Here is a 26,187-nt window from a genome sequence, read left to right on the forward strand (position 1 = left end):
TATATTGAGAACCTTGAGTTTGCATCAGGAATGGGCAGACTTTGCAAAAATGACAGATTAAGTGCCACTAGCTTGTCTTATCAGGTACATCTTATCCCACCTGTGAAGGAGTCTGTCATGTTTGGCTTCAGTTAGTTACCTTGAAATCCACGAAACTGGAGTGGTAGAAGTAAGTCTGCTGATACTAAGAGTCTACCAAAGAAGAAAATAATAGTATTTTATTTGATTTGATCATTAATTTAACTTGTTAAAGTCTCTGTTCATCTGTCCACTATAAGAAAAACACTGAACAAGAATGGTATTCATGGAAGGACACCCTGGAAGAAACCATTGCTGTCCAAAAAGTAAACATTGCTGCGCATCTCAAGTTTGCAAAAGACCACCTGGATGTTACACAACTCTTCTGTGACAGTGTTCTGTGGACAGATGAGACAAAAGTAGAATTTTTTGGCAGAAATATACATCAATATGTTTGGAGGAAAAAGGGCACTGCACACCAACACCAAAACCTCATCCCAATTGTGAAGCTAGGTGGTTTGGGGCTGCTTTGCTGCCTTGGGGCTTGCACAGTTTGCAATCGTTGAGGGAACAATGAATTCAAATTTGCATCAAGACATTTTACAGGAGAATGTCAGGGTAGCAGTCCATCACCTGAAGCTTACTAGAAGTTGAGTGATGCAACAGGACAATGATCTGAAACACGAGTAGATCAACATTTGGTTTAAAAAGAAGAAAATCTATGTTTTGGAATGGCCAAGTCAGAATGGCCAACTCAATTGAGATGCTGTGGCAATGCCTGAAGAGGGCTGTTCATGCAAGGTATTCCATAAATATTGATGAACTGAAACAGTTTTGTCTTGAGGAATAGACTAGAATTCATCCTTGCCATTGTGCAAATCTGATCAGCAGTTACAGGAAATGTTCGGTGGAGGTTTGCTGTTAAAGGAGGTTCTACCAGTTGTTCAAGGGTTCACATTTTTTTAGCCTGGTCTGTGAGTGTTCAATAAAGACATGAAATGCACAATTGTTTGTGTGTTACTAGTTTAGGCAGATTGTTTTTCTATTATTGTGACTTGGATGAAGATCAGACCGCATTTTTTTAATGAGTAATTAAAGCAGAAAGCCAGCTAATCGCAAAGGGTTCACAATTTTTCTCCTGAACTGTATGCTGTACAGTTCTGTTTCCCATCATTTAGATTAATTTTGACCATCCAGTGTCATGATCAACACATTTCTCTTGGCAAAAACAACCAAAGGTAGATTAATACTTTTGTCCTGTTGCTTTTGAAATAATTCCTGCAGAGTATTGTTGACCATATTTGCCTTTTACGAAAGTATTTCAAATATATTTCACTGGGAGTGTCACAATTTTTGGCCTCTCCAGATGACAGGAAAAACACCTTTATAAATTCAGGTCAGCTTCTTTCCTTCCCACATGCCATGTTTTAGAACTTGTGGTAGAAAATTACAACAATATATCAGGATTAGGCTGTTAACATTGTGCTTTCTACTTCTGTGAAAATCCCACTTTAAAGTTATTAAGCCATTTGTTTTGTCTTTTTCTTTTTCAAGTCTATTCTTCTATAGTTGTCACTACTGGCTCCCTAGGTCAATCAACTTTCAAACATCACAAACATGAGGAAATCTGCAGGTGCTGGAAATTCAAAGCAACACGCACAACATGCTGAAACTCAGCAGGTCAGGAAGCATCTGTGGAAAAGAAATACCTCTTTTTCCATGGATGCAGCTTGGCTTACTAAGTTCTTCTATCTTTTAAACATAGCTGCTTTGTTTCAACTGTATACTCTGGCTATTTTTAATGTAACTTCAGCATGTTGAAGTGTAGGTGGTTTGCAAGGACATCCATCCAGGAGATAGAAGAACCTGTCTTTCAAACCATGTCCTATTCTCCATACTTGTGCAGCTGAAGTCTCCCTCCCCTCCATATTTCTTGTTGATTTTTCCTGCTGATATTTTTATTCTTGTCAATTAGACTCTCTTGATGTTGTGTTTTTTCCTATTTTGGTGGCAGTTAGTCATTCATACTAAAAGATTTGATGTAATGCTTGAGGAAAATCCATTTACCTGCCATAGTTTAATCTGGTGGCATTAATTTTATTTATTTTAATTGTCCTCATTTCAGATCAGAGCTTGATCCCTATTTTGAGTATTAACTTTTGTACTTTATTAATTTCCTGAAAAGTGAAAATATGCTGTTTTGTTTCCTTTCCTATGTTGTGTCCATTTTAATCTTGGTATATAAGGAAAGTTATAACTAAATTAATTATCTTAAATTCATAACATGTATGTAAAAATGCTTGCTACTAAGTGAAATTCTACATACAAGGTTCAAATTATGGATACCATGCATCATCACTAATTGATTCTATCTAGTGAGATCTTTTTATTAAAATGATCTGTATGGGTCTGCATTATATTTTAATACTGTCATTGCATCATTATTTTGAGGAAGGAGTAGTGGGAAGAAAGTCTCACTTTGAGTGTAATTGATTTACCTGTCGTATGTTGAGTCTCTGTTGACATTGTAACCTTACATCTGGAAATTAAATTTATCACTTTCTGTGTATATTTGACTTGTATAATAAGTCTGTCTATTTAAGATCTATAGATACATTTTTTAAATGTGCCCTTCTTATTCCACAGGAAAACCTAAAGAAACATTAAGACAACCAGATTACTCTAACCAGCCAGGAAAGGGGACCTGGAAGACGAATAGTGTTACAAGAGGAAAAGGAAGCATGCAAGGAACAATGGCTGGCTTGGGAAGAGAGGTGCCTTCAGATTTCAAAGTACATGCAACAGTTTTCAGTGTACCCAAGGATACTTCAATTCGTAAGCCTCTATCTGCTGCCATCAATAGGTAATTTGGCATGCAGTGCTTTAAAAGGAAACATAATGTACGAGACAAGGTAACAAAATGTGTAGTTTAGTGAGCCATTTCTGTGAAAATGGAAATAATTGGAGCTAGATAGTTCTTGAGGTTATTGAAATTAAGGTAATTTTTTTTGGAATAAGTTACTAACATGAAAGTTAACTCATGATTTTTGAATGTTGATAAAAGTAGACTTTGATCAAAGTTCAAATTGATAGTGGCTGGTTTCTTAGAGTTGGTGCTTAGATAAACTAATTCTATCTGTCATGCCCTATATTTAATCTCTATTCTTTGCTAAGCTAGTTGATGTAACTGAGGCACAAAGGTGTTATAATTGGGCTTAATATGTGGTTAGGGGAAGGATTAATTGTTGTTCATGTTCTTGATTTGCTCTCTGGTGACCTTCACTAGAAATTGTTTGAAAGGAAATAATTGCTTAATTTCTTTTTGATCATATCTGTGCTTTAGATAAAGTTTTATTAGGCTTGCAACATCTGTTATTTTCAGAATATGTGGTGCAACTGAATATATGCTGTTTTTCCTTTCCTACGCTTTTTTTGGAACTTTGGATCAGCACATGAATAGAGAATTACATTGAAGACCGATGTCAATATTGATGTCAAATGAATGACTTAAAACTTGTAGCCAGTGTTTAATACCACCGACCTGCAGAATACCCTGAAACGTCTTTGTCTGCCACCAAATTGGTAGCGGCAATTTATTAGTTCCATGCCTTCTACATTCTTCTTCTTACTATGTAAGAAGCGAACTTGTTGCTTGTGAAAATGTTATGAAATGCTTGAGAGCAGAGAAACTTCAAGGTAATAGTTATTTTGGCAAGAGGCTGATATGGATATGGATTGGTAAATCATTGGATTTTGGGATCAATTATATCTCAGCTGAAGAGCAAGTATTTGCAAAATTCCTTTGGCATAAAGAAAGATTGTGTTAAATTGAAATAAAATATAAAGTACAAAATCCAAAATGCATGGCAGTATTCAGGGTAAAAATTTAAGAGGGGGATAAAACTACAAAATTAACATGCTGATTAATACAATATGTACAGTATTCAAATTTGAACTACAGAAAGATAAGTTTAAAATGACTAACAGTATCTCCAAGGGAAAAGCAATTACATTATAGTGAAATGAAAGAATATTAAATAGGATCTTGGGTGTTTATCAGAGAGATAAACAAGGTTGGTATGTTATTGGAAGATGTTTAAAGGTAGTTAAGATAAAAATGCAAAAGCTACTAAACCAATCAAACCTGGACAATATAGCAATACAGTACATAAAATGGATTCTGTGCAATTTGAGAGATTAGCGTAGAGGTATTAAAGGCACCTATAACATGCTTATTAAAATGCATCATAGAAATTAACCGAAGTTCCGGCGGATAGCAAACAGCAATACAAGTGTTCAGGAAACACAAAGCAGATGTTGAAACTCTGAAATAAACATACAAAATTGTGAACATCTCAACAGCTTAGGCAGTATCTACAGAGAGAACAAGAGTGAGGGCACAAATTAGCTTAAATTAGAATCAAAATTTTGAAGTATTAACTCCATTCTCTTCCTTTTGGATTCTGCCTGACCTGCTAAACATAGAATATTTTTAAAAAAGCATGACTAATTAACATAATTATCAAGAGAATAGGTTCATACTTGTTCTTGTCCTCGTCGTATGGTGACCACGGCCATGACCATGATTGTTCTTGGCAAGTTTTTCTGCAGAAGTGGATTATGATTGCCGCCTTCTGGGCTGTGTTCTGGACACAGCCCAGAAGAAGATCATAATTAACTAACCTTATTAAACTCTTTGAGGAAGTTTTAAAGTGGTGGTAAGAGTAGTGTTGTAAGTTTGATACATTTTGATTTCACTGAGCTTTTCTTGGATCAATGATAGTCTTATGCTCCTAAAGAACATTTTTTTTCTACTACTTTTAGGCAATTATCTTATGATCTTAATCCTATTAATACCACCATATTAAAATTAGTTTGCATTTGCTCAGCATTAGTACATTACTCTCGCCCTCTAGTTTCTTTCACCATTTCAACAACTTTTATGCCTCAGGCCGGCTATACAGATTGACAGTAGCTCGGAAGTAATACTCAAGAGTTTTTTGGTGTGACTAGATTCAGTGGCAAGAAGTATTTCCAAGTTGTTGAAGTGATGAAAGAAACTAGAGGGCGAGAGTAATGTGCTTATGCTGAGCAAATGCAAACTAATTTTAATATGGTGGTATTAATAGGATTAAGATAATAAGATAATTGCCTAAAAGAAGTAGAAAAAAGTGTTCTTGGAGGTGTTATCTTAAACACTAATGGAAGTAAATGGGGTAGTACCAAAATAATTGAGCTGTTTCCAAGATGATTGAAATTGAAAACCTGTAATTGGAGTACTGGACTAGATCTGCAAACCTAATGAGCATTGTGCAAGAGCAAAAAAAATCTGTAGTAATGATCTGGGGGGGTGGGGGGTAAAAAAGGTGGTAGATTGATTTGGTTTAGACTGAAAATGAACAGATGGGTAAAATTCCAGAAATTCTTAATCATGAATATCTTTCTCTGCTTATTATTTCAGTTTTGCTTTTCATTTCAATCTCTTCCTCCCCAGAAGAAATTTAATTGCGTAGTTTATGTATTTGATGAAGAATATTTCAGCCATGTGGCAGATAATTAATGGTCTCAAAAATAAAGTAGTTGCAAATAAATTTCATATAGAAATTGGGGGAAATCACTTTTCCCTGAAAGATTGTGGGAATTTGGAGAATGCTTCCTCACAAATAGAGAAAGCTTGGAAGCAGTGTGAGAGGGAGGATAGGCAGGTGATAGAGAAGGGATGCACTCAGACTGATGGTTTGAAATGTGTCTATTTTAAGGCAAGGTGTGGGTTGAACAAAGCAGATGAACTTAAGAGTGTGGATCAGTACTTGGAGCTGTGATGTTGTGGTCATGACACACTTGGATGGCTCAGGGGTAGGAATGGCTACTTCAAGTGCCAGGCTTTAGATGTTTCAGAAAGGACAGGCAGGGAGGCAAAAGAGGTGGGGGCGTGGCATTGCTTATCAGAGATAGTGTCACAGCTGCAGAAAAGGAGGAAGTCGTGGAGGGATTATCTACGGAGTCTCTGTGGGTGGATGTTAGAAACAGGAAGGGGTCAATATCTCCACTGGGTGTTTTTTATAGACCACCCAATAGTAACAGGGACATCAAGGAGCAGATAGGGAGACATATTATGAAGAGGTGTAATAATAATAGGGTGTCATGGTGGGAGATTTTAATTTCCCAAATACTGATTAGCTTCTCCCTAGAGTGAGGGGGTTAGATGGGGTGGAGTTTGTTAGGTGTTCAGGAAGGTTTCCTGACAGAATATGTAGATAAGCCTACAAGAGGAGAGACTGTACTTGATCTGGTATTGGGAAATGAACCTGGTCAAGTGTCAGGTCTCTCAGTGGGAGAGCATTTTGGAGACAGTGAACACAATTCTATCTCCTTTACCATAGCATTGGAGAGGTGATAGGAAAGGAAAGTTAACTTAACAAGTTAGTTAATTGAGTAAGGGGAAATATGAAGCTATCAGGCAGGAACTTGGAAGCATAAATTAGGGACAGATGTTCTCAGGGAAATGTACAGAAGAAATGTGGCAAATATGCAGGGGATATTTGTGTGGAGTTCTGCACAGGTACGTTCCAATGAGATGGAAAGGATGGTAGGGTACAGGAACCATGGTGTACAAAGGCTGTTGAAAATCAAGTCAAGGAGTAAAGAAAAGCTTACGAAAGGTTAAAAAAAAAGATAATGATAGAGATCTAGAAGATTATAAGGCTAGCAGGAATGAGCTTCAGAATGAAATTGGGAGAGCCAGAAGGGGCATGAGAAGGCCTTGGCAAGCAGGATTAAGGAAAACCCCAAGACTTTCTACAAGTATGTGAAGAGCAAGAGGATAAGACATAAGAGAATAGGACCAATCAAGTGTGACAGTGGAAAAGAGTGCATGGAACCGGAGGAGATAGCTGAGGTACTTAATGAATACTTTGCTTCAGTATTCACTATGGAAAAGCATCTTGGCGATTGTAGGGATGACTTGCAATGGATTGAAAAGCTTGAGCATATGACATTAAGAAAGGAGATGTTCTGGAGCTTTTGGAAAGCATCAAGTTGGATAAGTCTCCGGGACCAGACACGATGTACCCTAGGCTACTGTGGCAGGTGAGGGAGGAGATTGCTGAGCCTCTGGCAGTGATTTTTGCATCATCAATGGGAACGGGGGAAGTTCCAGAGGATTGGAAGGTTGCAGATGTTGTTCCCTTCTTCAAGAAAGGGAGTAGAGATAGCCCAGGAAATTATAGACCAGTGAGTCTTACTTCAGTGGTTGGTAAGTTGATGGAGAAGATCCTGAGAGGCAGGATTTATGAACATTTGGAGAGGTGCAATATGATTAGGAATAGTCAGCATGGCTTTGTCAAAGGCAGGTCATGCCTTATGAGCCTGATTGAATTTTTTGAGGATGTGACTAAACGCGTTGATGAAGGTAGAGCAGTAGATGTAGTATATATATGGATTTCAGCAAGACATTTGATAAGGTACCCCATTCAAGGTTTATTGAGAAAGTAAGGAGACATGGGATCCAAGGGGATATTGCTTTGTGAATCCAGAACTCGCTTGCCCACAGAAGGCAAAGAATGGTTGTAGACGGGTCATATTCTGCATGGAGGTCGGTCACCAGTGGAGTGCCTTGGATCTGTTCTAGGACCCTTACTCTTCATGATTTTTATAAATGACCTGGATGAGGAAGTGGAGGGATGGGTTAGTAAATTTGTTGATGACACAAAGGTTAGAGGTGTTGTGGATAGTGTGGAGGGCTGTCAAGTTACAGTGGAGACATCAATAGGATGCAAAACTGGGCTGAGGAGTGGCAGATGGAATTCAACCCAGATAAGTGTGAAGTGGTTCATTTTGGTAGGTCAGATATGATGGCAGAATATAGTATTAATGGTAAGACTCATGGCAGTGTGGAGGATCAGAGGCGATCTTTGGGTCAGAGTCCATAGGACACTCAAAGCTGCTGCACAGGTTGACTCTGATTAAGAAGGCATACGGTGCATTGGCCTTCATCAGTCATGGATTAAGTTTAAGAGCCGAGAGGTAATGTTGCAGGTATATAGAACGCTGGTCAGACCCCACTTGGAGTACTGTGTTCAGTTCTGGTCACCTCACTACAGGAAGTATGTGGAACCTGTAGAAAGGGTGCAGAGGAGATTTACAAGGATGTTGCCTGGATTGGAGAGCATGCCTTAAGAGAATCGGTTGAGTGAACTTGGCCTTTTCTCCTTGGAGTGACAGATTATCACAGGTGACCCAACAGAGGTGTATAAGATGATGAGGCATTGATCATGTGGGTAGTCAGGCTTTTTCCCAGGGCTGAAATGGTTAGCACGAGAGGACATAGTTTTAAGGTGCTTGGAAGTTGGTACAGAGGAGAAATCGGGGTAAGTTTTTTTTACGCAGAGAGTGGTGAGGGGATGGAATGGGCTGCTGGCGATGGTGGAGGCAGATACAATAGGGTCTCCTGGATAGGTACATGGAGCTTAGAAAAATAGAGGGCTATGGGTAACCTTAAGTAATTATTTACATATTACAGAAGGGGGCAGCTGAAAGATGACGGTCTCTATTTTCAACCTGTAAATTCAGTATGTTCTTGGTGGTGATTAATATGATTTTGGGTTTAGGCTTCTCGAGAAATAGTTAAATATCAATCATGAGATTTTTTTAAACTTTTTCCTCACAGTAGATTTGACAGGCTGTCTTTGAAGGTGGGTAAATTGAAAACTAATCCGCAGAGTCAATATTTAGTGAGTGTGTAGTCCATGTCTGAAGCTGCTTCTCCAGGGAAGTTTTTCTTCAGAAAATTATATTCTGGGAATTAGTCATTGGAAACTAGTGATATGCAGATTATGCTTAGGAGGAGCAAGTGACTTTGGAACTTTGGTTCCCAAAGTTATTGCTGTGGTGATGTTGATTGATGTGCCTTTAGACAGAGATTCTTGTTTGCTATTCTTCATCTATAGGGGAGGTAGAGTATCAATTAGATGGAACGTATTTATCTTTTTGTCATGCAGTTCTTCTAAGAATCTAAACTGAGAAATGTAGTTAACTTAAAAGATGAAGAGGAATTAGTATGGAAACATTTATTTCACATATAAATGAGGGTTAGGGGCAAGACTTGGTCATTTGGCATCTTGAGCATGCTTTGCTATTCAGCATGATCACAGCTAATCATCCAAACTCAGTAAACTGTTCCTGCGTTGTCTTTGTATTCTTGATCACTTTAGCCCTGAGAAACATATCCAAGTTTTGAGTCATACTTATTGATTTCTGTTTCAACTGTTTTCTGAATTCAATGGGCCCACTGCTCTAGATGAAGGAATGTTTCCCAATCTTGGCCCTATATGGTTTATCCCTTTTCCTTGCATTAGGATTTCCCCACCAACTACATCCTTTCTCCACCTAGGCTTACTAGTCTTATTCAAAAACGTTGGGGCTTTGTGAGATCCCCTCCCTCTTTATTCTGAAATGCAGAGAATATGAGTCTTTCAATCTGATGAGCCTTCACTGCAAGAACATCCTTCCTTGGATATGAAATTAAAACTGCACAGAATACTCGGTGTGATTTCAGCAAAGTATGCATGATAGCAGCATGATGTTTCTGCTCTTGTACTCAAACACCCTCATGCTTTAGGGGATGATTCCATTTTCCACCTTTTTTGTCAGTTGCAGCGATGAGCTTAATTTCAATGGTTGATACCCAAGGATGTCCAGACCTCATTACACTATTCATTTCCCAATATGTCAGCATTCAGATAACTGTCTTTCTGTTTGTACTATCAGAGTTGATAACCCTCATATTTATCTGCTATATGTTGCTCTTGCTATGCATTTTCCCATTTTCTTAACCTGTCCAAAATCAAACAGAAGCTTCTCGATCCGCCTTCCTACATCTCACCTAGTTTGAGAGTGGAAACTGTTTTTTTAAATTAACTCCTTCATCTAACTTGATGTCTGCTGTTAATGACTGAGGTTCTAGCACTGATTTCCACAATTCCCTTCAAGTCACTGCCTGTGACTTGGAAAAAGACCTATTATTTTTTGACTGTTTTCTGTTTGCCAGTCAATTCTGTTTGTGTCAGTATCTGTGCCTTTAATGTTGCATACCAATCTTGTAAGGGGGATCTCATTAAAAAGCCGCCTCCAAGTCCAAATACACTATATGAATTTTCAGAGTCAAAACATTCCGTTCGACTTGTCACATACAGTTTTTCTTTCCTAAATTCTGTTGACTTTGATCCTGCTTTCCAAATGCACTGCTTTAATAATAAGTATTTTCTTTCTTACTACTGTTAATTCTTGTTCGTTTTTTTTCAATCTCTGCCTTTTATAAATAATAGGGCTACAAAGCTACCTTAATTCATTGGAAGTGATTTAGTCTAGAGTAGTGGTCACCAACCTTTTTAAGCCCAAGATCCCCTACCTCGGCCTCAGTGAAAGGCGAGATCGACTCCAAATTGATTTGTTGCATACATGCGCACTGGGGCAGAAAGACCGGAAGTAAAACCCCGCAACCTGGAAGTAGAAATAATGCATAAACACCAGGGGTACCCACTCTTTGCTCCGTGGACCGGTTTAATATTGACAATATTTTTGTGGACCGGCCGACAGGGGTGGGGGGGGGGGGGGGGGTGTTAAACACAACGGGAATACAGCGATACTGTAAGCAGGTTCCTTATGTCCAGTCTATTCCGCAATTTAGTTTTCGTGGCTCTCGGCACTTAGCTGCTGTCCCGCGTTGCTCACGTTTTTGCCACTGAAAAAGCTCAGCGGGTTCGTCTTTAAGTGCAGAGTGCTTGGACTCAAGGTACCGAAGCAGTTTTGAGGGCTTAATTACCTCATTAGATAGCCTCCTGGCCCGAACTCCAGCCTCTGCCCGCTGCCAGGTGCGGCTGGTTGTGGGTGAGGTGAGAGGATAAGGTCAAGGCTGGAGGTCCCCATACTGGGGCTGTGGTGGTTGCAGTCCGGAGAGAGTGACTGAGCAAGGAGAGTGACAGGCCCATGCCCGCCCCCCCTTGTAGGATCTATCGGTTGACAAAAGTTTGTTTCAGTAGATCGCAGCGAGGTAGCTGCTCTGATACTTACGAAACCTTGAGCCCGTTGTCTGCGAATACAGTCGGCCCTCCTTATCCGCAGGGGATTGGTTCCGAAACCCCCTGCGGATGCCAAAAATTGCGGATTCTCAAGTCCCTTATTTAACTTGAATCAGTGCAGTGGTCTTTCGGACCCAGCGGAACCCTGGACGTTATTTAACATGTTCAGAGCGGTGGGCATTAGGACCCGGCCTAGCTCTGAATCCGCGGTGTTTCTGTTCACGAAATTAATCATGATCGCAATTGAAAATAAGGTGGAAGTAATAAAACGATCGGAAAGAGGTAAAACGCCATCGGACATTGAGAAGCATTAGGCTACAGTCGGTCAACGATCGGAACAATTTTAATGGAGCATGTGAAAGGCTCTACTCCGATGATAGCTACGATTATTACTAAGCAACGCAGTGGTTTAATTATTGAAATACGTATGTTTCTTAAGTGTTTTATATGCATAGAAAGGTAAAATATGTACTATATACTAAGAAAAACATTTGACTAACTGACATTAAATAATACCAAATGTACCTGTTCCAACTTCAAATCCAACTTAAAGGCGGACTCAGGAATGGAACTCATTCATAACCCGGGGACTGCCTGTACTTCTAAGTCATTTCTAAATTTCTTACTGTACTTAATGCAATGTAAATGCTATGTAAATAGTTGTTATACTGTACTGTTCAGGGAATAATGACAAGAAAAATAGTGTCAAACAACGAGTGCTGGAGAGAGAACTTCCGGGTTTTCTCAATCTGCGATTGGTTGACTCCACGGATAAGGAGGGAAGACTGTATCTTCACCGGATCCCCCACGAATATTCAGTGTGCTAAACAGGTTTAGAGGCGGCGCCCATCCGTTCACGCTCCAGGCCAGTAGCATCATCAGTTCTCGCCGGTCACGCTCCCAGCCAGTAGCATTGGCACTTACTGACGGCCGCGCTCCAGTCCAGTAATATCGAAACTTCCCGCTGGCCGTGCTCCAGGCCAATAGAATCAGTGGTTCTTTTGTTGAGGGTGTCACTGCATTTAGGCGACAGATGACCTCATGTGGGTTCAAGTTCAACAGTGGGCATGACAGTGAATGAGAAAAGGTGCAGCTGACTCATATTGTTTCCTCATGGCCCAGTGGTTGGGGACCACTGAAGTACACTGTGTAGCACTAGGGAGCTATGCGCATGTGCACTGGGCAGAAAGAAAAGAACTAAAGCCCCGCAATCCGGAAACAATCTCTCAACAGTGTATTTATTTTCTTTTTTTTCCGGGATCTACTGGGAAGGTCTCAAAGATCGACCAGTCAATCGCGATTGACGGGTTGACGACCACTAGTCTAGCGAAAATGTCCAGCAAGGACTCTGGTGTTTCTAAGCCCCTTTCTTCAAACTCGGACGTGTAGATTCAGTTCCTGAAGATTCATCAACTCTCAATCCTCTGAATTTCCTAAGCACCGTTTCCAACTAGTACAGAGTTTGTTCTCTTCCTCCTTCATGCTCCTGATGCTCTTATAATTTTTGAGAGGTTATTTATGTACTTCTTTGAAAAAAAGCTAATCAAAGTATACATTTAATTGGTTTGCCATTTCTTTTTTCCCCATGATAAATTCCTCTGATTTTCACTCCAAAGGATTTACACTTATCTTTGCAGAGCTTTTCTGTTCAGAAATATTTTGAAGTTTTTTTTAACGGTAATTTATCTCGTCAACAAGTTTACTGTCTCACTGTTTTCCCTTTCTGAATCAGTTTCTTTATCTTCCTGTGCTGAATTCAAGTTTCCCTTAATACTTGCATCTGCTGATCTCTCTGGCCACTTTACATTTTTTTCCTTGGATTTAATACTGTCCTGAATTTCTCTGTTAAGCCACAGTTCATCCCTCCTAATTTTTATTTTTGCGCCAGACATGATTGAACGATCCCTGTAATTTGTCTGTGTCCTCTGTATCCTCTTGAAATGCTCATCATTGTCTATCCACAGTTAACTCCAAGTAACATTCTTCAAATTATCATGGACAACTTGTGTCTCATGCTTCCATAGTTACCTTTATTTAGATTTTGAAGTCCCATGTCAGAGTCAATTCTCTCACTTTATATCTTAATGGAGAATGCTATCATGTCATGGTTGTCCTTCAGTTTAGGGGATCCTACACTCTTGTATTGAACAAATTGATTGATTAATGATACCCAATTCAGAATGGCCTGTTCTCTAATTGGCCCCTCAGGTTATTGATACAAAAAATAATCTTGAATGGAGGATGAATTCCTCTTCTAGTATAGTTGGTAATTTTTTTTCAAATCTTAATGGATACTAAAACAATCCATAATTTACTCTTTATCACATGCATCTCTAATTTTCTATTCAATGCCGTTCTCTATTCCACTACTGTTTAGGGTGTGTATGTAATGCCTGCCAATTTTCTCTGCCCTTGATGTTTATTTCCTCTACCCATAAAGATGTTACATCAGGATTTTCTGAGCTATCTCCTTGCTTGCTTTTACCATGATTTCCTCTTTTACCCCTTCCACTTTTTGCCTGTACTTTTTAAACTTTCAGTATACCTCCTGCATGTTCTCTTCCTATCCTTGGTCACCCTGTCACTGTGTGTCTGCAATTACAGCTATTATAACCATCTCTATTTTGCACAGTTAATACATCCACCTTATTGTGAATATTCTGCACTTTGAGATAGTGTCTTTAGGACTTTTTTTTCCACTTCTGTACTCATTGATACTATTCCACATTTTGGCTCTGTTTGTCTTTTGGTGCTTATGCTACCATCTTTTACCTTTTCTGTTTCATCTGTGTCTTCCCATGCTTGTTTTTCCCATCCTGGTGTATATCTTCCCCAACAATGAGGGCATCAGTTCTGGATACAAACCTGACCACCATCCCCAGATCTTGTCCCCATGCTCCCAGAATCAAAATTCCCTCCTTTATTAGTTCTCCAGCTTTGCAGTCATTCATTTTACTTTTCTATCCTCATCTTTACTAGGATTAACAGGATGCCAGAAGATGCCTTCTGTTGGCACCTTGTAATAGCTTTTTGCAATATACTTTCAGTGCAGCTAAATCAACATTTATTTTCCATTGCAAATTGCCCTCGGAAGGTAAATGGTAAACCACCATCTTAAATTGTTGCCCTTCTGGTCAAGCTTCAGTATCATTCGGGTATTGTGTTCCAGAATTTGGATCCAGCAAAATGTTTTGAGCTCCAGACTTGGTGGGAGCTTCAGGTAGTAATGTTTTGAGCTCCAGACTTCAGGTAGTAATGTTCTTTTCAATCAGTGGTCTTATTGATGTATGATGATCTATTGGAGTGCCCTGGGCAAGTAACTGTGGTACACTTTGTCAATGTTACAAGGTGTACCGGTGGTGGAGGTAATGAATGTTTATTGTGGTTGATGGGGTGATGGTTATGTAAATTGATTTCTCCAGAATGGTCCTGAGCTTTTTTAAGAGTTGTAGGTACTTCACTCATTCAGATAATTGGAATGCATTCTTTCACACTCCTGCATTGAGCCTTGGGAAGAGCTTTGGATATTAGAAGATAAATCACTGTCTTCAGGATATCCAGCTTCTGTCGGATGATGAAGCCACAGTACCGGCAAGGCTGGTTTTGCCCAGTTTCTGGTCCCTTAGGAACTCATGTGGTCACATCCTAATTTTGGTATAATTGACCTGTGATGATGATTACCATCTTGCTTGGTGTGAGATGTGACTCCAATTTCTATTTTCTATTTACTATCCATTGAATTCAGATTTATTGGGATGCCTTAATGCCACTCTGTCAATACGTGACTGTCACTCTCGAATCACATCTGGAATTTGGCTTTTTCTTGGACCATGGCTGTGATGTAGTCTTGAACCAAGCTATCTTGGGATAATTCAAATTGCGGGTCATTTGAATAAGTTGTTCAATAGGAGGAAGTACAGTGGAGGCAAGAGAGACTCTAAATGCTGGAATAACAATCTGCTTGAGGATCTCATTGGGCTAAACGATATTTATGGCAGAAAAAGAGCCACATTTTGGAAGGAAACCGAGCATCAGGTCCCCTTGCATTGGGAATAAGTGCTGCCTAATGGCACTATCAACAATAACTTCCATCACTTTAATGCTTGAAAGTAAAATAGGGAAGTAATTAGAAGAGTAGGCCATCCTAGCTTAATAAAATGAATAATCTCAACCTTCTATGTACAAACCCCATTTCCAGAAAAGTTGGGATATTTTCCAAAATGCAATAAAAACAAAAATCTGTGATATGTTAATTCACGTGAACCGTTATTTAACTGACCAAAGTACAAAGAAAAGATTTTCGATAGTTTTACTGACCAACTTAATTGTATTTTGTAAATATACACAAATTTAGAATTTGATGGCTGCAACACACTCAACAAAAGTTGGGACATAGTTAAACTAAGATTGAAAAGTGCACAGAATATTCAAGTAACACCGGTTTCAACATCTACAGTACATAATATTGTGGAAAGATTCAGAGAATTCGGAGACATCTCAGTGCCTAAAGGGCAAGGTCGGAAACCACTGTTGAATGCGTGTGATCTTCAAGCCCTTGGGCGGCACTGCCTAAGAAACCGTCATGCTACTGTGACAATTATAACCACCTGGGGTTGGGAGTACTTTGGAAAACCATTGTCACTTAACACAGTCCGTCGCTACATCCAGAAATGCAACTTGAAACTGTATTATGCAAGGAGGAAGCCATACATCAACTCTATGCGGAAACGCCAGTGAGTTCTCTGGGCCCGAGCTCATCTCAGATGGACCGAAAGACTGTGGAACTGTGTGCTGTGGTCAGATGAGTCCACATTTCAGCTAGTTTTTGGAAAAAACGGGCGTCGAGTTCTCCGTGCCAAAGATGAAAACAACCATCCTGATTGTTATCAGCGAAAGGTGCAAAAGCCAGCATCTGTGATGGTATGGGGGTGCATCAGTGCCCACACCATGGGTGAGTTGCATGTATGTGAAGGTACCATTGACTCTGAGGTGTATATTAGGATTTTAGAGAGACATATGTTGCCATCAAGGCAATGTCTCTTCCTGGGACGTCCATGCTTATTTCAGCAGGACAATGCCAGACCACAATCTGCACGGGCTACAACAGCGTGGCTTTGTAGACACAGAGTTCGTGTGCTTGACTGGCCTGCTGCCAGTCCAGATCTATCTCCTATTGAAAATGTATGGCGCATCATGAAGAGGAGAATCAGACAACGGAGACCACGGACTGTTGAGCAGCTGAAGTCTTATATCAAGCAAGAATGGACAAAATTTCCAATTGCAAATCTACTACAATTAGTATCCTCAGTTCCAAAACGATTAAAAAGTGTTATTAAAAGGAAAGGTGATGTAACACAATGGTAAACATGCCTCTGTCCCAACTTTCGTTGAGTGTGTTGTAGCCATCAAATTCTAAATTTGTGTTTATTTACAAAATACAATTAAGTTGGTCAGTAAAACTATTGAAAATCTTTTCTTTGTACTTTTGTCAGTTAAATCAAGGTTCACGTGAATTAACATATCACAAATTTTTGTTTTTATTGCATTTTGGAAAATATCCCAACTTTTCTGGAAATGGGGTTTGTAAATGAGAGTAATTTGATAGACATTATCCTCCTAGATTTAAAAAAAATTGATAATTACTGCACAAGCATGAGTTGCCCACTCTGTGGAAATCTTTTTAAACATTTTTCGTGGCCAATATAAAGATGGATTCTGTTATTTACTGTTGGTACAAACACAATTTGAGGATAAATACCTAAAGTTAATTTCAGTTGGCTCGGTAACAAAATACTAGTGGTTTTCTGGTGATTTAGATAATAAGTATTGATATGCAAATTTTGCATGGTAAAGCAATTTTTGATGAATTCATTTGCTTAGTTAGCTTGCTTCATTGACCTGACTTTTATGAGAGCATTATTGAGTTCAATAGAAGTGGCAGGTTTAATATGGTTGGAGAGGTTGGTGCTTGACAATAAGCAGATTGACGTTGTATTTAATCAGTTTGATCTAACTAAATCCATTACAATAGGCTGCTAAATCCTTCTTTTGGAAATGTTCAGCTGCAACTGCATAAATGGCCCAACTGAAAGAACAAAACACGCAAGGTTTGCAAAAAAACACTTTTTGTCCAGTGTGCTTAGATTGTAGCACCATCCGTTGAATTAAAAAACAACCAGAGGCTTACTATGGTTACAACCAGCATAAATTGAACAAATCATTCACTGGCACCTCATTGGGTTTCATAATGTACCAGTTTTTCATTATTGCTTACTGTGCAGCACAACCTCCTTCATGCCTCATCCCAATACGGATATATTGGTGGATTGTTTGAGTCAGTTGCGTATGCAGAAGACGGTTTGTTTACTTTTTAGTTGCAAATAGAGTGTTGTATCCTCTGAAAATAAAAGTACTTAAGATTCATGATGTTACTGGGAGTTAAGCCCTTGAGCTTTAAGGACTGACTAGGGCTACGTCCACACTAGACCAGATAAATCCATAACCGAAACTTTTTCTCTTCATTTTGACCCTGTTCACACTGAAATGACGTTTTCTTCCCCTGAAAACGGAGCTTTTCTAAAGCGCCCTCCAGAGTGTGTAAATTTGAAAATGCCGATTGGGTAGAGAGGCATGGACGGGGTAACCACTATCATGATGTGTCAGAACAGATGGTGGCATTTCATTGTTTTCTTGAACACAGCCTAACAGTTTCAGAACAGACGACAACGAGACTGAAGCCGGAATAGTTAGAAAGTACTCACCAAAAACTTTGACCCATAACTTTCTGAATAAATAAGTATATTCACTTTGCCCTCTTTTTTTTGTCCTTGCTTGTATGAAGGTGGTTTACCTATTTATGCAAGTACTTTTCTGACAATAGATGTGTAACAGCCTAATGTAACATTGTATGGAAATACAAGATAACACTGATGCAGACATGTTTTATACATTTAACAAGGTGCTTTATTAATGCAACAGAGTTAGTCATTTTTTCCATGTTCGTCGTCAGCCAGGTCATACTGTGTTGAACTCCCTGTCGGTTGCCTCCATGTGCTCCAGTATTTTTTTTAGCTTTAAGTCCTCCTGCGCGAGAGCTAACTGCTGTCCATTGTTTGGCAATTTCCTTTTAAATTTTTCTAGTCTGCAACTGCACGAATGAGTACTTTAACAGCGAGATTCAACACCAAACATGTCGCTTTTTTTCTGTAGATGTGCCCTGCACATACCCAGTAGGAGGAGATTTTCCCAAATACCCGTTTTAATGTGGACAGAGGTATTTTCAAAAATGCTTGGTGTGGACACCTATTGTTTTTACCGGTGTTGAAACCGGTGTTTTCAAAATTATCCGGTCTAGTGTGGACGTAGCCTAGATCGGTTTGGACTCACTGGAATGTAAGTGGCAGAGGGTTGACCTTGGAAGATTTATAAAAATCACAAGGGAAATGGTGAATGATCATAATTTTTTTCCCAAAACAAATTGCCATAGGTTTAAGAGGAAATATTTAAGAGGGCAACTTTTTCCTCACAGAAGGTCTGGAATGAGCTGCAGAAGTAGTAATATCAGGTACAATTACAAAGTTTAAAGGGTATTTAGGCAGGTACATGGATAGGAAACATTTAGAGAGGTATGATCTAAGTGTAGGAAAATGGGACTGGCATTGGTAGACAATTTGGTCAGCTTGGGTGAGTTGGACTGAAGGTTCTGTTTCTGTCCTGTGGCACTCTGTCTTTATGTTTCAGAATGCTGTGGCTTTCGATCAGTGGTCGGTAGCTGGGTAACAGTAGCAGGGCTTTTCTTTCTCATCCGTAATTTTAGAAGAAGCTGTGTAAACATGGAATTACCAAAATAAATAAAGGGAACACATATTATTGAGACTCAGAAACCATTTGTGATGATTTAATTTTGATGACATTCCTCAGTCAGCCTGCCACCGATTCTCCTTGCTCTGGCTTGCCTCGGTTTGTATTGTGATGCTGTGCTGAATGAAGCCCCGTGCCCTTGAACTGAGTTCTTCTCTTCTCTGCTGCTCTTGCAATTGCCCACTGAGCTTACTGATTTCCTTCAGTTTGGTTTGTGCCTACTGAGGTTGCCATGTAGCCAATTTATCATAAAAGGCAAAATTCCATGGAATAGAAGCTCTGAAGGAGGGGCATTTAATTATTTACTTTGGGGAACTCCAGGTAAATTGTTTTAAAGTAACTTCAGTTTTTGTTTTTTTAAGTGACACAGTGGGTTAAGAAGGGATTTGCATGTTCAGTAAAACTTTGATCTACTATTTAGGTATCTTAACTGTTTGGCATCTGACCTGGACTTTCACTCACTGACACCAAGACCCCAGTCCCACACATACTTCGTAAAAGAAAGTTACATAAACATATGTCAAGGTACAGAAACATAGAAAACCTACAGCACAATACAAGCTCTTCAGCCCACAAAGCTGTGCCAAACATGTCCTTACCTTAGAAATTACCTAGGGTTACCCATAGCCCTCTTTTTCTGAGCTCCATGTATCTGTCCAAGAGTTTCTTTAAAAAAAAAACCACCCTTTCGTACCTGCCTCCACCACCGTTGCCGGCAGACCATTTCACGCACTCACCACTCTGAGTAAAAAACTTACCCCTGACATCTCCTCTGTACCTGCTTCTGAGCACTTTAAACCTGTTCCCTCTGGTGTTAGCCATTTCAGCCCTGGGAAAAAGCCTCTGACTATCCACACAATGAAGTTGTCCTATCTGGTTCAAGAGCCATTCGGCCTTCGATGTTGTCCTTCCAAAATGAATCACTTCAGTTTTCTGGGTTGAGCTCTATCTGGCACTTCTCAGCCCAGCTCCATACCCTGTCAATGTCCCCATTGCAACCTGAAACAACTCTCCACAGTATCTGCAACTCCACCAACATTCATGTCATCTACACACTTACTAATCCACACTTCCACATCATCTGTGTCATGTATAAAAATCAGAGTAAGGGTACCAGAACAGATCCCTGCAGATCGCCGTCAGTCAGGAATCTCCTGGCAGGTTGTTCCATCTCCTGCTACTCTTTGCCTTCTTTGGGCAAGCCAGTTCTGTATCAACACAGCCAAGTTTCCCTGGATCCCATGCCTCCAACTTTCTAAAGTTCAAACTAAATTTATTATCAAAGTACGTCTATGTCACCAAGTGCTACCCTGAGATTCATTTTCTTGCAGCAGTTCACAGGTTATACTGTGTGTAGTATCGGATCAAAGGAAAAACTGCACACAAAGATTGACAAGCAACTGGTGTGCAAGAAGACAATTGTGCAAGTGCAAAATAAACAATACAATAATAAATTGTAGAGTCCTTCAAAGTGAGTCCATAGGTTATGTTCAACTATCAGTTCAGTGTTATGGTGAGTGAAGACGTCCATGCTGGTTCAGGAGCCTGATGCTTGAAGGGTAATAACTATTTTGAACCACCTGGTAGTATAGGACCCACAGTTTCTATACCTCCTTTCGGAAGTTAGCCTTCCTACCAAGGGAAAACAAAACAACATATTCAATTCCATGTACTCCACATCCACTGCTCTATCTTCATCAATGTGCATTGTCATATTCTTGAATAATTCAGTCAGGCTTGTGAGGCATGAGCTACACCTCACAAAGCCATGCTGACCATCTTCAATCAGACTTTGCTTCTGCGACTAGACTACTCGTAAATCCCGTCTCCAAGAATACTTTCCAATAATTTATCCAACACTGAAGTATGTTTCACTGGTCTATAATTCCCAGGGTTATCCCTACTCCTTTACTTGAACAAAGGAATAACATTTGCCACCCTCAAATCTTCTGTTACTACTCCAGCAGCCAGTGAGAATGCAATAATCATCAACAAAGGAGCAGCAGTCTCTTTCCTTGCTTCCCGTAATAACCTAGGGTATATCCTGACTGGCCCCTGGGACTTGTCTATCCTAATGTTTTTTTTAAAAGGTAGAGTGCATCCTCTTCCTTACTATCAATGTGTTGAAATATATCGGCCTATTTTGTGCTTCATTGTCTCTACCACAGTATTCACTGGTGAGTACTGAAGCAAAGTAATTAAGGCCTCCTCTACCTCAGAATCAGGTTTATTATCACCGGCATGCATCTTGAAATTTGTTAACTTAGCAGCAGCAGTTCAATGCAATACATAATATAGAAGAAGAGGGGGAAAATAAGTAAATCAATTACATTATACGTATATTGAATAGATTAAAAATCGTGCAAAAAAACAAAAAGGTGAGGTAGTGTCCAAGGGTTAAATGTCCATTTAGGAAGTGGATGGCAGAGGGGAAGAAGCTGTTCCTGAATCACTGAGTGTGTGCCTTCAAGCTTCTGTACCTCCTACCTGATGGTAACAGTGAGAAAAGGGCATGCTACAGGTGTTGGAGGTCCTTAATAATAGATTCTGCCTTTCTGAGACACTGTCCCTTGAAGATGTTCCAGGTACTTTGTAGGCTAGTGCCCAAGATGGAGTTGACTAAATTTACAACCCTCTGCAGCTTCTTTCAGTCCTGTGCAGTGGATCCTCCCCCCCCCCCCCCCAATACAATGATGCAGCCTGTCAGAATACCCCTGGCGCACGTTTCCTCTATTATCTCTAATCTGGCCATCCTCCTATTTCTTCACATTCTTCACACCCCCATCTAGCTCTCCAAAGTATTCTTCAGCTCCTTTCTGGCTACCTTGTAACTCTCTAGAACCCTACCTGATCCTTGCTTCCTTTCATCCTCTTGACTAGATGTTCTACATTTCTTGTCAACCAATGTCCCTTCACCCTACCATCCTTTCCCTGCCTCCCTAAACAACACCCACATTTCTGTTGTGCATTTTCCTGATTATATCTATTACCAATTTATGATCCCCAGTTCCTGCCTAATAGCATTATAATACTCCCTCCCCAATTAAATACTTCCTGCTGTAATTCTGCTTCTATTCCTCTGCAAGGTGAGGGAGTTGTAGTCACTGTCTCTGAAATGCTCTTCCACTAAGAGATCTGAAACCAGATCTGGTTCATTGCAGGCAACAAATCCAATATGGCTCCTCTCCCAGTGGGCTTATCTACATGTTGAGTCTGGAATTATTCTCAGCCACACCTAACAAATTCTACCCCATTAGCACTAAGGATATTAGAGAAATTGAAGTCCCCTTTGTTACTCTTGCATCTTTCCACAATCTGCCATCTGTGCCCCAATCTGTTCTTCAGTGTCTCTATTGTTATTGGAAGAGGGTGGTCTGTAGAATACTTGAAATAGAGGGAATGCCCTGTTTCTGACTTGCACCTACAACATCTCAGTAGCCAATCCCTCCACCAGGTACTTCCTTTCTGCAGCTGTGCTACTATCCCTGATTAGCAATGCCACAACCATCACCTCTTTGCATCCCACCCTGTTCCTGTTGAAATATCGAAACCCCAGAACATCCAGCTGCCACTCTGGGCCTTATGACAGCCAAGTTCTCAGTAGTGACCACAACTTTGTAATTCTGTGTACTGACTGCTCCAAGTTGATCACCCTTGTCCCTGATATTTCTTGCATTAAAATAGATAAGACCTCTAACTGTAATTTTGCCCTATTAATCTTCTGTCTTTCCTCACAGACTCCAGATGCTGCATCTACCTTTACACCAATTCTCCCATCCTCCAACCAATCACTCTGGTTCCTGTCTCCCTGCCATACTTGTTTAAACCCTCCCTAATAGCTCTTGCAAATCTACCCACAAGGCTATTGGACCCCCTCAATAGCATCTCATAGTTCAGAAAGTTTACTAGTCAGGCACTGATAGCCTGAATGTACAGAATTCTTAAGAGTTCTTACCTTGGTACTACAAAGTTGGTTGTCTGCATCAGTAACAGTGTGCATACAACACTAGTTTTAGGGCTATCCTTAGCTTTCAAGAACTGGTATCTCGATATAATATTGATGAACACTCTCTTTTCTACTTTAGAGTAAGATCAGCTTGTAAAGCCTACGGGGTTCCCTGGGGGCCAGACTTAAAGGATTATCCTATTTTAAGTTGGATACAGAGTGCTCCAAGACAGATAGTCATATATCTATGATAAATTAAACTTCCAGAATTATATGCCCACATCAGGAATGAAAGCCTGGGATAGGGACATATCTGAATTGGGACAAGACTTCAACTGGGATGTGATTTGGGATAATGCTGCCGGAGCTTCGAAAAACCCAAATCATCTGTTTATATGCTTGAAATTTTGTCATAGAGCATATCTAACACCGAGAATTAGACATCAAATGGGACTAGTTCCTGACCCATATTGCTCATTTTGCCCGCACACAACCATTGGCTCTTTTATACATGTTGTATGGGAATATCCAGGGGTTTTTGGTTTGTGGGGGAAGGTTATCAGTACTCTTACAGAACTAACCCGGGGGGGGGGGGGTACAGTTACCAATGGACCCCGCTGTACATCTTCTAAATGATGACTTTCACCTTTCCTTTATGGAAAAAACACACAAAATCTGGCTGGCAGGCCTGACTGCATCTAAGAAGATTGTAGTCCAGTGTTGGAAACCTCCCCATGATATTTCGAGTACTCACTGGCTTCAGAGCTTTTTGGACATTTTTTACCTGACATTTACTCATCAGCAAGAGTAAATGATGCATGACCAAACACAATCTTAATGTGGACAAATTTGATATCTAACTGAAAAGATCTTCCGTTAAAATAGGAATGCTTTGTCTGTGTATGCACTACTATTCAGTTGGTTGGTGGAGGGGAGAGGGGTGGGGGGAGAGATGGAGAAGGGGATTGGGAAGAGGGTTGGGGTGGTGTGGTTAAACAGTCAAAATGTAATAGGCATCTGGTTGTATTGAATGTAATTTGATGGTGTTGCAATAAAAATTAGTGATTTAAAAAAAAACTAGTTTTAGTGGACAAGATGTTGAATGGGCTGAAAAGTGCAATTTCAATATTTTTATCTGTAACAAAATTAAGTGTGTTTAAACAGTGAGAAGTTTGTGGTCCAAAAAGAAATAGAATGGTGGTTGAAATAGATGGACACGTGGAAAGCTGTTTAATGCTATGTAATGTGTTGTGATATATTTTGGTTGGAAGGACTAGAATATGTTTGAGATAGAAGTGCACAAAGCAGCCATTTGGCCCATCAAGTCTCCTGTCACTCAGTAAGAGTTTGGCCTCGCTTTCCTTTCTTGCCAGCTATCCATAACCCTATGGATGAAAAATCTTCCTTTCCTGGTCTTGAACATGTCCATTGGTTAAGCCTCCATAGATGGAGAATTCTAAAGAACTACATTCCTCTAAAAAATTATTTTCTTTTTCAAGAACTTTGCAACCCCATTCTGAAATTATACCACATTATTCTCAATGCTCCATGGTCTAAAAATTGACTTCCTGAAACCACCTTTAGAATTTTATGATTCAATGATAGCGTCTCTGATTCAATTAAACTCCAATGAGTACAATCCCAAGCTTCTCAAACACAGCACTTTGAGGCTAGTGAAACTTTTCTGTGTAGCTTCTGATGCATATTTCCTCTTGAATTTTAATTTGGTCTGGGTTAACCATGGAGAGCAAGCTGTTTGTTGCCCATGTAGCAAGCTTCCCCTCTCCACTCATCTGAACCTGAACGAACTGATACAGTTTGGCACCAGCGGCATTGTATATCTCACTGTTGGACTCCCTTAGGATCTCCAGCACCAGATTTTTCCCTCCAGGTTTACTCCTAAAGCCTTCCCCTTAAGTGGGTACAGCTGCAGGACAGCTCTTGACTCGGATGATCTGAGCCATGAACAGTATTGTAGACGCAGTTTCATTAACTCTCTGTTTGGCTGTCACATGATTTCTCTACTTTAACACTTTCTCCTTTGGAATGAATACCAACATTCCATTTGACTTCCTAATTTCTTGTGCCTGTACACTAATGTTGTTTCATCTGCATGGAAATATTAAACACACTCTGCTTGTAAAGCAAAAGATTTCAGATACTGTCAATTTAAAAACGAGCAGTAGTCAACTCTTGTTCATTCTCCAGATCTCTGTTCGACTCTGACATTTTATTTTCTTCCAAAAAGCCCGTACCCCATCCCCAGTTCAAGTACTTGCAATGCTTACTCTATCCCTTCCTTATCCCTGCTGATTATCCTTCAGTGATCCTGAAATTTCAATCCTCGGCATTTACCTCAGCTTCATTCCTCTAGATGCCCATCTCATTCATTTCTTGCCTAAGAAAATGTTGTGCTCCTTTGCCTTTGCCTCAATGCTTGAAAGAAAAATTACCATGAAGTAAAAGAAGATACAACTTGCAAAATACAAGTGCCAAGTAATTTGGATGTTTTGAAAATGGGTTCTGACAAAGAATCCTCACCTGAAACAAAAACAAGGGAAAATCTGGAAATCCAAGTAACATGCACGAAATGCTGGAGGAACTCAGCAGGCCAGGCAGCATCTATGGAAAGGAGTAAACAGTTGATGTTTTGGGCTGAGACCCTGCATCAGAACTCTCGGCCCAAAACGTTAACTGTTTATTCTTGTCCATAGATGCAGCTTGGCCTGTTGAGTTCTTCCAGCATTTTGGGTGTGTCATCTGAAACGTAACTTTGTTTTGCTTCCTACAGGTGTGCCAGACCTAGGCTTTTCCAGCAATTAGTTTTCCTTTCGTATTGCCAACCAAGTTTGAACAACTTGTCTGATTGTGTTCATGTCAACTGCATTTCAGTCTAGAAACTTGCTGGTCGTCTCTCTTAAGTCCAAGATTATATTATCATTTGGGGGTGGAGGGGGTGCAAAGTCTTCAGCAGGGTTTATAAATTTAACTTTATAATGCGTTGCAAGAAACAGTGGTGAAATTTTTTTTCAGACAAATCTACTTAAGTTTCTGTTGGGAAATAAGGAATCTTATACCAAGTGCTTAGTTTCTGCCTTTGTGGTTACTGCACAAAGTCAGAATTTCTATTATTTGTTCCCTCCTTCATGGCTTTAGTTTCTAATTTAGTGGTACAGTTGGCCTTCCTTATCCGCGTGTTCCGCATGCACGGATTCAACCAACTGTGGATCGGGAAAACCCGGAAGTTTTCTCTCCAGCACTCATTGTTTGAGCATGTACCGACTT

General features: G+C 39.9%; 1 protein-coding gene across 3 annotated transcripts in view; it reads left to right on the forward strand.

The window, feature by feature from the left end:
- Nucleotides 1-26,187, forward strand: part of LOC132394191 (tudor domain-containing protein 7-like) — a 137,687-nt gene that overhangs the window by 26,969 nt on the left and 84,531 nt on the right. For all 3 annotated transcript variants that reach the window (XM_059970033.1, XM_059970031.1, XM_059970034.1), the window contains one exon: nt 2,665-2,881. In XM_059970033.1, coding sequence (XP_059826016.1) covers nt 2,665-2,881 — 217 coding nt within the window. The remainder of the gene's footprint in view (nt 1-2,664; nt 2,882-26,187) is intronic.

The sequence above is a fragment of the Hypanus sabinus genome, chromosome 5, assembly GCF_030144855.1.
Source record: "Hypanus sabinus isolate sHypSab1 chromosome 5, sHypSab1.hap1, whole genome shotgun sequence".
In the NCBI taxonomy this organism is placed as follows: Eukaryota; Metazoa; Chordata; class Chondrichthyes; order Myliobatiformes; family Dasyatidae; genus Hypanus; species Hypanus sabinus.